Below are 12,930 nucleotides of genomic sequence, written 5' to 3'. Positions count from 1 at the left end.
CTCGAAACGACGAACTGTAGCAACGGTGCACAGTCGGGGAGAACACAATTTCGTCTTGAAATTTTAGTGAGAGATCACCTCATAATGCTACCGTCGTTCTAAGCAAAACAAGGTGCATAAAAGGATTAACATCACATGCAATTCATAAGTGACATGATATGGCCATCATTACGTGCTTCTTGATCTCCATCAGCAAAGCACCGGCATGATCTTCTTGTCACCGGCGCCACACCATGATCTCCATCATCATGATCTCCATCAACGTGTCGCCATCGGGGTTGTCGTGCTACTTATGCTATCACTACTAAAGCTACATCCTAGCAAAATAGTAAACGCATCTGCAAGCACATATGTTAGTATAAAGACAACCCTATGGCTCCTGCCGGTTGTCGTACCATCGACATGCAAGTTGATATTTCTATTACAACATGATCATCTCATACATCCAATATATCACATCACATCGTTTGGCCATATCACATCACAATCATACCCTGCAAAAACAAGTTAGACGTCCTCTAATTTTGTTGTTGCATGTTTTACGTGGTGACCAAGGGTATCTAGTAGGATCGCATCTTACTTACGCAAACAACACAACGGAGATATATGAGTTGCTATTTAACCTCATCCAAGGACCTCCTCGGTCAAATCCGATTCAACTAAAGTTGGAGAAACCGTCACTTGCCAGTCATCTTTGAGCAAAGGGGGTTACTCGTAACGATGAAACCAGTCTCTCGTAAGCGTACGAGTAATGTCGGTCCAAGCCGCTTCAATCCAACAATACCGCGGAATCAAGAAAAGACTAAGGAGGGCAGCAAGACGCACATCACCGCCCACAAAACCTTTTGTGTTCTACTCGAGAAGACATCTACGCATGAACCTAGCTCTGATACCACTGTTGGGGAACGTCGCAAGGGAAACAAAAAATTTCCTACGCGCACGAAGACCTATCATGGTGATGTCCATCTACGAGAGGGGATGAGTGATCTACGTACCCTTGTAGATCGTACAGCAGAAGCGATTAGAGATCGCGGTTGATGTAGTGGAACGTCCTCACGTCCCTCGATCCGCCCCGCGAACAATCCCGCGATCAGTCCCACGATCTAGTACCGAACGGACGGCACCTCCGCGTTCAGCACACGTACAGCTCGACGATGATCTCGGCCTTCTTGATCCAGCAAGAGAGACGGAGAGGTAGAAGAGTTCTCCGGCAGCGTGACGGCGCTCCGGAGGTTGGTGATGATCTCGTCTCAGCAGGGCTCCGTCCGAGCTCCGCAGAAACGCGATCTAGAGGAAAAACTATGGAGGTATGTGGTCGGGCAGCCGTAAGAAAGTCGTCTCAAATCTACCCTAAAAGCCCCATATATATAGGAGGAGGGAGGGGGACCTTGCCTTGGGGTCCAAGGAAACCCCAAGGGGTCGGCCGAGCCAGGGGGGAGGACTCTCCCCCCCCAAACCGAGTCCTACTTGGTTTGGTGGGAGGGAGTCCTTCCCCTTTCCCACTTCTTCCTCCTTTTTTTTCTTCCTTTGATTTTTCTTCCTTGGCGCATAGGATTTGGTGGGCTGTCCCACCAGCCCACTAAGGGATGGTGTGACCCCCACAAATACCTATGGGCTTCCCCGGAGTGGGTTGCCCCCCTCCGGTGAACTCCCGGAACCCATTCGTCATTCCCGGCACATTCCCGGTAACTCCGAAAACCTTCCGGTAATCAAATGAGGTCATCCTATATATCAATCTTCGTTTCCGGACCATTCCGGAAACCCTCGTGACGTCCGTGATCTCATCCGGGACTCCGAACAACATTCGGTAACCAACCATATAACTCAAATACGCATAAAACAACGTCGAACCTTAAGTGTGCAGACCCTGCGGGTTCGAGAACTATGTAGACATGACCCGAGAGACTCCTCGGTCAATATCCAATAGCGGGACCTGGATGCCCATATTGGATCCTACATATTCTACGAAGATCTTATCGTTTGAACCTCAGTGCCAAGGATTCGTATAATCCCGTATGTCATTCCCTTTGTCCTTCGGTATGTTACTTGCCCGAGATTCGATCGTCAGTATCCGCATACCTATTTCAATCTCGTTTACGGCAAGTCTCTTTACTCGTTCCGTAATACAAGATCCCGCAACTTACACTAAGTTAAATTGCTTGCAAGGCTTGTGTGTGATGTTGTATTACCGAGTGGGCCCCGAGATACCTCTCCGTCATACGGAGTGACAAATCCCAGTCTTGATCCATACTAACTCAACTAACACCTTCGGAGATACCTGTAGAGCATCTTTATAGTCACCCAGTTACGTTGCGACGTTTGATACACACAAAGCATTCCTCCGGTGTCAGTGAGTTATATGATCTCATGGTCATAGGAATAAATACTTGACACGCAGAAAACAGTAGCAACAAAATGACACGATCAACATGCTATGTCTATTAGTTTGGGTCTAGTCCATCACGTGATTCTCCCAATGACGTGATCCAGTTATCAAGCAACAACACCTTGTTCATAATCAGAAGACACTGACTATCATCGATCAACTGGCTAGCCAACTAGAGGCATGCTAGGGACGGTGTTTTGTCTATGTATCCACACATGTAAATGAGTCTTCATTCAATACAATTATAGCATGGATAATAAACTATTATCTTGATACAGGAATTATAATAATAACTATACATTTATTATTGCCTCTAGGGCACAATTCCAACAGGAAGTGCCCGCGGACCCAGCAGTTGTAGCACCGTCCGCACCGCTTCCCACCACTGCTGGCGCCGCTATGAGCATCAGCTCCTCCTCCAGTCTCCCGCCGCCCTAACCTCCTCGCCGTGTGCGCTCCTCGAAGGCCTTGAGTCGCCCCAGCGCTTCTTCGAACGGCATGCCGTCGACGTCAAAGAACTGCTCGATACCCACCACCGTCGCGTACACGCGGTCCGGCACCGTGTCGACCAGCTTTTTGACCATCGCTACGTCATCGAGGGTGGTTCCAAGCCCTGCGTACCTCGCCGCCATCCCGTAGACCTTGCTGGCATACACGTCCAAGTCGTCGCTGTCATCCATCCGCAGGTGGTCGAACTCGCCGCGCAGCGTCGTCAGCTGCACGGCCTTCATGCGATCGGCGCCGACGAAGCGCACCTTAGGGAGTCCCATACCTCCCTTCCAGTGAGCTTCGGCGCCACCTGCATCAGGAGGTCCTCCTCCAGCGCTATCAGAAGCATAGCCTGCGCCGTCTTGCACCTCCCGGCGTCCGTGGCTACTCCTGCCGTCGGCGCCACCACCCCCCACGGCCCCTGGGCATCAAGGATGGCCTCCACCTTGATCGCCTAGGAGTTGTAGCCGGTCGCTGTCAATAGTGGGATCTGCATCACCCCCGACACGCTACCTCTCCCGAACGGAACCATCGCCATGGCCGCCGGCGATCGCCTCCCACGAGGCTCTGATATCAATTGTTGGCGCCAAAAAATGGAACCTGCGCAGCGTTGCCGACCCCGCAGACACTGCCGGAGAGGAGGAAGAAAGGGATGGGCACGGTGGTTGGTTTTTCCGACGTACTCCGCCGCCGCCGCGACAAAGGCTTGTATTCTCGAGCAAAAACTCGGCACCACACCGATTACAGACGCGCCCCACTCGGGTTTTATACCCAGGGTAGCGTGCCGGGCACGACCCGCGCGCTCCCCCACCTCCCGAGTCCACGATCGTGCCCGCTCCCGCCGCGGCCACCGCACCCACGAAGGCGCCCGGCTCGCGCGCTGAGCCCACACCAGATAGCCACGGAAGACCCGATCCAGAGCGTCTACCGGCTAGACCTAAACCCTACGCACCCAGCGCACCGCACGGACAGACCCGTGCTCGCACGCTCACGCACGCACACACACACGTCACCCCGCCCGACGCGTCCCAGCTGTGCTCCCGACGTTCATTACCTGTAATTTACAAGTAGGTAGATATGTGTGGTTGGACAATCCTGATGACCCAACTCTTGTACTTCCTCCGTCCCTAAATATAAGTCTTTAAAAAGGTTTCACTAAAAGACATGCTTTAGAATGTACATTCATTCATTTTATTACGTATGCAGTCACTTAATGAAATCTCTAAAAAGACTTACATTTAGGAACGGATGGAGTACATATGAATATTGCTTTGGATGAATATATAGAGAGCATGAATATTGCTTTGGATGAATATATAGAGAGAGCGAGGTTGTTCCTAAAAAAAAAAAAAATAAAAAAAAAAAAAAACTGTCTTGTGGTCTCGCCCCTTCACCGGGTGGGAAGTTTCTCCGCGGTAGTCCGGCATGTACGATTTTTCTCCACGGAAAGCCAAAAAGTAAGTCACGGTCGTTGTTATTCCAGTCTCTGTAGGAATTTTTCTCCAAAATTTGCAGAGGAAGTCACGCTTGGTAGTGACACGCGGGCTGTAGGCCAACAACACGTTCGTTGGAGTGTTCCACATTGACGGCCCATCAGACTGGCTAAAAGTATCTCGACCCGCCATTCATGCGCTCCTCAGACCATAGCCATTACTAGTCATTTTGCCATGCCGACCATCATCATGATGGCTTCCCCAACGCCGGCCCTCGTGCTCCTCCTCCTTGCGGCAAGCATAGCAGTTTCCCGGGCGGGGGTACAGTGCGGCCAATCCCTTTATTTGGGCAACAGCAGCAGCTCGTTCCGCGCCAACGTCCTCACGCTCCTGAAAGCCCTCCCCCAGGCCGCAGCGCCCACCGGCTTCGCCTCCCTCTCCGATGCCGGCGCCTTCGTCCGCGGCCTCTGCCATGCCGACTCCACACCTTCCGACTGCCTCGCGAACCTGCAAGACGCAGTCCGCTACTTCGGCGACGTGTGCCCGCTCAGCCAAAGCGCGGCAGCGTGGTACGACAAGTGCTGGATCACCTACGCCAACACCAACGCCTCGATCAGCTACGAGGTGCTCTTGTCCGAGGTGGTGTGCGACAGCAACAGTATGAGCAATGGCTCGGCGACGGCGATGTTCCACGAGCTGGATAGCTACGACCGGACGTTGAACGAGCTGATGAAGCGCCTGGTGGCGCAGGCGACCAATGGCTCGACGATGTTCGCCGCAGGGGAGGCTGTGTACGCACCGAGCGATCAGAATGGTACTCTTTACAGTGCCGTCCAATGCATGAGGGACCTCAGCGCCGGGCAGTGCTACCAGTGCCTGGAGTTGTTGGTACCAGTGCTGCAAACGTACCCCAGTTGTCGGCATGACGAATATAAGATGGCACAAAACTTCAACTGCCGACTTCGGGTTCAAGTACATACCTACCATGACCTGGCGCTCGGTGAGTAACAACTGACACCTTTTACCGTACATCAAATATATTTGGACCGTTCATTTTATGTGATTGGAGGGTCCAGATAGACGAGTCGATACTACATCAGATTTTCTAAGGCTGCTCGTAATGAAAGTATCATAGGTAGTATCATCCATTCCAACTAAGCAATTTCAATGAGGTGACATCAAATTAAATGAAGAAAGAGAGGGTTGAGTATCATACCATCATACTGTATCATATTAAATGATGTGCTATTATGTGTCTTGCATGGCAATAATGAACCATCCTATGATACTATGGGTAGTAACACATTATACTATACATTACGGTTGTGGTATCATATACTAGTATCATATGCATGATACTAATATATGATAGTACCCATTACAACCAGCCCAAGTAGTTATAAGGGCATTGTTTAATGCCTGTTTGGAAGTCCATCAGCTCTGAGAAATATGAGAATCCGCGGAGCGTCACTTTCTCCGCTCTGTTATTGCCAACTGCAGCTCCGCCCGCTTCCGGAGCGAAGTCGTGGGGCGGAGTGCCTCTAAACAGGCAATTATTATTAATCAATCAAGCTTCACTCAGGCGGGTCCCCTAATGACCACCCAATTTTAGATTGAGTGCGAGGCTCTTCGCCGGAGAAACTGAACGTCTACGCTGGCACACCGCCACCGCTGATTGTCGTGTTCTTGTCGTAGTCGAAGCCTATGTCAAGTATATCGCCGGACACCTCGGGCAACGGCTGGAGGCCGCACACTTCCACGGGTTTGATCTCCAGCTTTGACTCGCACGCCGTCTACATCCATCGTCTCGATAAGGCACAACGCTTTCATGCAAAACGACTCCTCCTCGTTGCGTTGCCGTTGCCCGGGCGACCAAGAAGGGCCTCCATCTCGCCGGCGAACTCCATGAAGCCGAGGTGGTGAACCGCTGAACGGGCGACCGGAGAAGCCATCGTAGAATATTTCAAGTTGACGGGTTCATCATCGCATGACGCGATGACCTTGGTCGCTTCCTCTAGAGGCGGCGTCGGGCAGAGCTCCACGGGGGTGGATATGAAGATGGAAACACTGGTACAATAGGTTCTCCTCCAACGTTGTTCTCCTCATCACACTTCTGCTCCTCCGACCAGTCCCTGCCGGACGGCTCGGGACAACAAGCCACCTCGACGGGAGCTGCCCGATGCCCCTGGCCAGCGAGCGCCTTGCTCGCCATCATACTGTCCTCGGTCTTCCCAAAGCTGCTCATGAACAGAAATAAAAGTGGCTAGCCGGATCGCGCACGGGAGTAGTTGCTATTTTGTGGGACCGGAACTTTTGGAAACTGGGTGTGTATACAGCCTATATGTAAAAAAATAACAATTCAACAAAATATCAAAAAATTCTAAAAATATTTTTGAAATAAACTTGGCCTTCCATTGTACAGTACTTGTGAAAAAAAATCATAAAAAAAATACACTTTAACTTAGTAAATTCTCGATCAAAATAGTGTGAATGGTGGCTTTGGCCAAATGTTCTTTGTGCCGCCGGCATGAAGATTTTGTGGCGGCGTGGCATCGGGAGTAGTGGACAAATGGGACGGTGCTATATCTATCAAGATTTCTTAAATCTTGAGAAAATTTTGATCTATCTTAATGTGGAATTACCAATATGTCCTACAGTTTAAATTTTACTGATCCATATTAACCGTTAGATCAACTAAATACTACTCACTCTATTGGGTAGTATGATGTACTGTAAAAAAATCTCCAACTGAATCAGGGCATCAACATCTACCCTCAACCTCCCTATATTCTTTGCTGTGAAGAAAATTTCTGCGGGGGGTTTAGGGTTACAAAACAGACAAGTAAAACCTGGGAGGTTAGACACAAGATCACGAAAAGAATGGTCCAGGCGCTCGTGGCAGGGTGACTAGACCGTCCCTGGAACGACGATTGAGATGCGTCTAATGGTCTCGATGCCTTCATTGTCGATCGTATATGTTGATTTAGTAGACCGCCCCCTAGTCCATATCAGCAAATAAACCTCGTTCATACATATCGTCTCCCTATCTACTAGTCTAATCATGTACGACTAAGAGGGTGTTTGGATACGTTTTAGTCCCATGACTAAAAGTAGTGGGACTAAAACTTGCTGGCCTCATCCATGCTTGGATGCAAATACTAAAGAGATTAAAATCAAGTTAATGAGCATTTATTATTCTCCAAACCCTCCAATCCAGAACTCGCTTGTGTTAAATAAGAGGAGTTAAATGAGGAGAGAGAGGACTAATCCATATTTTCAGTTTCAAGACTGTTATTTGAGAGGAGTTAAATGAGAGGGGTACCCCCGACTAAAAAAAATTAGTTTCAAGACTAGTTTTAGTCCCTCTTTATTCAGGGGTGCTTGAAACTTTAGCCTCTAAAGGAGATTATTTTTAATCAGACTAAAATAAGTCCCTTAGATTCAAGCACCCTTTAAATTCTTACAACAGATGTTTTTTTATTTATTTTTTTGGAAAGGGATGATCATCCCCCGACCTCTGCATCAATCGAAACAACAGATGATTCATATTTATTTTTGGCTGGGCTAGGAGCGGCCGGGGTGCTCTCAGTCTCAGTACCGGCACCTAACAGCCCAAGACTATATATATATCTGGTGGGCCGGGTTTAACGTTGTACAAGCTTTCATTTACACCCCAAATGATTCATGTGGACGCCACTCCTGCCATTTCTTTCTCTCATGATGGTAGCTGGTGCACCGCGGTTCCAAGATGTTAATGACTCATTAATTGGGTTCAGCATTTACCGGTGCCAATGATAATAAATTGCTTCAAAACATCAAAACATGCAGGAAAGAGGAGATTACAACATGCCATCCTTCTTGTCGCAATTTCTGTTGGGGCACTATTCGTCCTAGTAGTTGTGCTGGCTTGTGTTCGCCGACACAGGAGAAGGATCAGGGCGAAAAAGGAACAACAAGGTATGTCATACGTATTTCCTACAGGAGAGCAAAGGGTCCAAGGGGAACAAGAGAAGGCGAGGCATAGTTGAATCGTGTGTTTCTTATTGCAGATAATGCAGGAGAGGGCATGAACTATATTAGGCTACAAGTGTTAAGAGCTGCAACATCCAATTTTTCAATAAGCAATAAACTGGGAGAGGGAGGATTCGGAGAGGTTTTTAAGGTATGTGTTGTATGCTGTTAGGAATATCACATGAGAATACAAAACCCTACTTTGTAATACCAGAGAGAATACTTTTGTGAATTATTTAATTTAATCCAAGAACAAACTTGCATGTACATAGGGTGAATTGCAGAATGGAATGGAAATAGCCGTGAAAAGGCTGTCAAGTAACTCAACTCAAGGGTTTGCTGAGCTGAAGAATGAGCTAGTGTTAGCTAACAGACTTAAGCACAAGAATCTGGTGCCGCTGCTTGGTGTTTGCTTGCAAGAGAAACTGGTGGTGTACGAATATATGCCCAATGGAAGCCTACACACGAGCCTTTTCAGTAATTCTCATATTGCAAAGTTTACTACACCACTAGTCTTCATATTATGGGTTCTTTTTTTTTTTAGTTCCAGTGGTGCATGTATGTAGCAGATTCGGAGAAAGCACACCAACTGGACTGGACGAAAAGAAAGACCATCATCTGTGGGATTGCTCGTGGTCTATTGTACCTCCACGAGGAGTCCCGTCTAAAAGTCATACACCGTGACCTGAAGCCAAGCAACGTCTTACTGGACGTCGAAATGAACCCCAAGATCTCAGACTTTGGTCTGTCTAGGGCTTTTGGTGAAAATCAATCGATGGTTACAACAAGACGTCCTGTCGGTACACTGTAAGTCTGTGTTTCTGTACGTGCTTTCTCTGCAAATGTACATGTCGACTGCAGCCAGTGATCTAGTCAAATTAACTTAAGACCGCTTGAGTTATGTGAAATTACGTACCGAGAGTAAAACAACCCTGACCGGAAGTGTTTATTTTTGAACTATTTCGTACAGTGGATACATGTCTCCGGAGTATGCGTACTACGGCCAAGTCTCTAGCAAGTCAGACATGTACAGCTTCGGAGTCATGGTTCTGGAGATTGTGACTGGTCGGAGGAGCAATAGATCACTCGAAGTCGAACATGATAGTGCCTGCAGATATCTGCCCAGCTATGTAAGATCCGCACACATGGGATATGTGCACGTATAACGTACCTCACTGTAGCTAGTACTAATATATATTTATCTTTTACACACAGGTATGGGAAAAGTGGAGAGCAGGCTCCATGAAAGAGGTGGTCGATCCTTCACTAGGCGGACGTTACCCAGAGAGCGAGGTGCTAAACTGCGTGCAGATAGGGCTGCTATGTGTTCAGGTGAATCCCAGCGCCAGGCCGGGCGCATCGGAGGTTGTCCTCATGCTCGACGGTCACTCCACGTCCATGACTATGCAGACTCCCTCCAGGCCAGCGTTCTGCTTCCCACGACCTGGCATCCTCCACCCGGCGCTCAGTTACCATACTAGGTATGCTACGACCAGCGGCCAACTCCCTACCCCCGATTCAGACAATGGCGTGACGATTTCGGATCTCCAGCCTAGGTAGGACGATTTCAAACAAGTTTGTATCAGTAAATGCAAATACCAACTGTTAGAAATAATCGCCTTTAGTCATGTCCGGAAAATGTACAAAATGGTCGTTCATGCTTCTTTAGCTAGCTGATCAAGTTTGAGTCCCCCCGCGCAAAATAATAAATAAAAAATGGCGGCTGCTACAAATCTGTCGGCCGATTTGTACCAGACGTAAGCCACCTGGAGAGCTGTCCGATGCGTCAAGCCCCCACCGTCCGATTCAGTCCAGACAACGTCCCACCTGAGCAGCCGCGCGCCGACACACCTCGCAGCATTTTGCGTGCTGCATTGAAACTTACCGGGCAGACAGAACCCCACCTGAATCCCCGCGGATCGCGGGCGGCGACGACGCCCTTCCCACCCACCCTCCTGCCCCGCCACCCTCTGCCGCCGTTCCACCCCCCACACCACACCGGCGATCTGCGGCAGATCTCGCTCGCCTGCAGCTAATCGCAGTACCACAGCCAACAAAACGAATCCGCCCTCCCAAACCTACTGTTTGGGCCACCAAGGCGCAGCACATCTACAGAGACATGGCTGCTTTAACTTTTGCTCGAAGCTCAGATGGATCGAGCTACCTAAATCCAGTTGTGTTCTTCCTAGAAAATCAGACATATGGTTCCGCAGCACATGTGGTGAGTTCCTCTGTAAAAAAACACCTTGTGTTGCAATGTTACTATGCTGAAAAAACACGTGCTGTCAAAATATGAAAGCAATGCTTGTGATTTTATGGTTTTTGTAGTTGAACATGGTAATTTTTGCCAGGTACTGATTTTCTGTCCCATCCTGACCTATGTTGACTACAAAAACCACTATGCAACTCAAATATTTATATATCGTTTGCAACCAGATATAAATGTTCAAATCATTTAGTTGAACATGTACATTTCTGTCTTGAGATGTACATGATGCTTAAAATATGAGTTACATAACCACTGTCTTGAGATGTTCAGGAATATATGTACATAATGCTTTCTGCCGTTGCCGCTGTTGCACTGGCCAGTGATGTAACTGTGAATTGTACTAATCACTATAACATTTGAGTTACTTGGAACCTCCTTGACATTTAGACTTGCTTGAATGATGATGTCTTACAAGTAAAATATCTGACATACTTGTCTTGTAGAAAATGTATACTACCTGGTTGCAATATCAGTCAATGCTAGTAGTTGTAATGCCACTATGATAAAAAAACTCATGCTGTCAAAATCAGTATGGTTGCTGTGCAAAAAAAATGTTGTATCCTTGTCCAGCAATGTTAAGAAGAAAATATGCGTTCAAAAATTAGTAATGCAATAAACTTTTGTGAACTGGTAATGTGTATCATTACCCTGATAAAAAAATGTTGTTGTGAACTGCTCTGAAGAAATGTTAAATCCTTGTATCCTTGTCCTGCAAAAAAATCTTTTAGAACAATTATTGTGCTGCAAAAATTGTTGCATGCTTGGGCGATCTATTGAGGTTAAATAGTATTGATGTATGGATGTACTTTTGATGTATTTTTTGTAGGATGCTCATGATGGAACATAAGCTCAACATAGCTATGCGGCTCATGCTGGACTCAACTCGACTGCTACAATGTATGACTGTGATGATAAGCAAGAAGAAATTTCATGGCAGCCACTATTGCCATTTGTTGGCATGCAATTTGACACTGTCGAAGATGCTAGAATATTCTACAATGAATATGCCTTCAAGACTAGATTTGGAATACACATAGGTGCTTCTCGAAACAGCCAAAAGAAAGGTCCTACGACACTTATCAAGAGGGTTTTTGAGTGTGTCCACACAGGCAAGCCAGGTAGCAAAGCTGATAGTAGCACTGCTTCAGAGGGTCTATCAAATGGTGCAGCCTCGTCTAGCAAAGATAGTTGGTTCGAAATGGATGTTACGAACAAACGTCAAAAGAATAGGTTGCTGCGACATGATTGCAAAGCAATCTAAGATGATAGTTGGAATCAGGGGGAACAAGTGGCTTGTTGGGGATATTACCTATTGATAACCCGCCCCAGTTGGGCCGGGTCACCAAATCAGGCGATTCATCTAAACGTGATTCGGGCCTTGACCTGCCAAGACCAAAGGTTGTATGGCGGTTTACAACTTCCGGAAGGTTTCCAAGCTTTGAAAGATGGCGACTTAAGAGATCGTAAGGGTCACGGTTTGTAGAAAGGAAAGTACCCTTGTGAACCCTAGGGACTCGACCTGTATATAAAGGCGAGTCCCAGGGAAGAGGGGGTAGGTTAGAAATCATCTAGTGCTAGGTCTGGCGAGTTACGCCCTCCTTGTAATCGAAACTCCATCAATACAACTTGAAGCAGGACGTAGGCCTTTACCTCCTGACGAGGGGCCGAACCTGGGTAAATCGCCGTCTCTCTCCCGTTCAACCCCTTTGAGTCGCCACCAAAGTGTGATGGCTCCAATACTAAGTCCTTTCACGAGGACATCTACCGTGAAAAAACCACGACAGTTGGCGCCCACCGTGGGGCCTGCGCACGGTGGAGTTGAGTTCTCAAAGGGAGCCCTACCAGGGCTTGGGAGCTACGCGGCGGGGCTCATGACCCGGAGCCGCCGTGGGAAGTAATACATCGACAACCTGCAATCGGGACCCGAGGCGGATTCGATCGAATCTGGTTACAGGGTCCCCTTCGGCAAGATCAACGTCTTCATCGGCATGATCGAATCATCCGTGCCTGAGCCGGACATCTCCACCGACATTATCGAGACGGCCAGGTACGTCCGCCCAGTAGTGACGCCAAATCTGACTCGCCCGGTCTTTGTTGGGTTCACGCAGGGATCAGAGGAACCAGAACACTCAGCGTCCGAGGAAACTACACCAGTCAACACTGATGATGAATCATCCATGGGCGATTCAGATTCAATCCGGTCTCTACATGGGGATTGTCTTGGGGGCTTGTCGCTGGCCATGGACCCTGAAGTCGTTGACCGAACCCGCCGCCAGATCGCCATTTATATGGCTGGGGTGACTCAACCCTCGCAAAACCCAATAGGAGGCGACGGAACTGGC

General features: G+C 48.3%; 1 protein-coding gene across 1 annotated transcript; it reads left to right on the top strand.

Moving 5' to 3' along the window:
• The first annotated feature begins 4,519 nt into the window (after positions 1–4,519).
• On the top strand, positions 4,520–10,054 carry LOC123399665 (cysteine-rich receptor-like protein kinase 10). Its single transcript, XM_045094058.1, has 7 exons — positions 4,520–5,308; positions 8,137–8,265; positions 8,358–8,470; positions 8,592–8,796; positions 8,889–9,126; positions 9,290–9,449; positions 9,535–10,054. The coding sequence occupies exons 1-7, from the start codon at positions 4,543–4,545 to the stop codon at positions 9,877–9,879; spliced, it is 1,956 nt and encodes a 651-aa protein (XP_044949993.1). The 5' UTR covers positions 4,520–4,542; the 3' UTR covers positions 9,880–10,054.
• The last annotated feature ends 2,876 nt before the right edge of the window (positions 10,055–12,930 follow it).

Source organism: Hordeum vulgare, chromosome 5H (genome assembly GCF_904849725.1).
Source record: "Hordeum vulgare subsp. vulgare chromosome 5H, MorexV3_pseudomolecules_assembly, whole genome shotgun sequence".
NCBI lineage: Eukaryota > Viridiplantae > Streptophyta > Magnoliopsida > Poales > Poaceae > Hordeum > Hordeum vulgare.
This window is presented reverse-complemented; position numbering and strand designations above follow the sequence as displayed.

Bases quoted from the DNA above. Each gene is read 5' to 3' on its own strand.
- LOC123399665 (XM_045094058.1), top strand. From the start codon at position 4,543: ATGCCGACCATCATCATGATGGCTTCCCCAACGCCGGCCCTCGTGCTC. The intron at 8,471-8,591 runs GTATGTGTTGTA...GCATGTACATAG, and splicing joins GATTCGGAGAGGTTTTTAAG to GGTGAATTGCAGAATGGAAT. The intron at 9,127-9,289 runs GTAAGTCTGTGT...TATTTCGTACAG, and splicing joins AGACGTCCTGTCGGTACACT to TGGATACATGTCTCCGGAGT.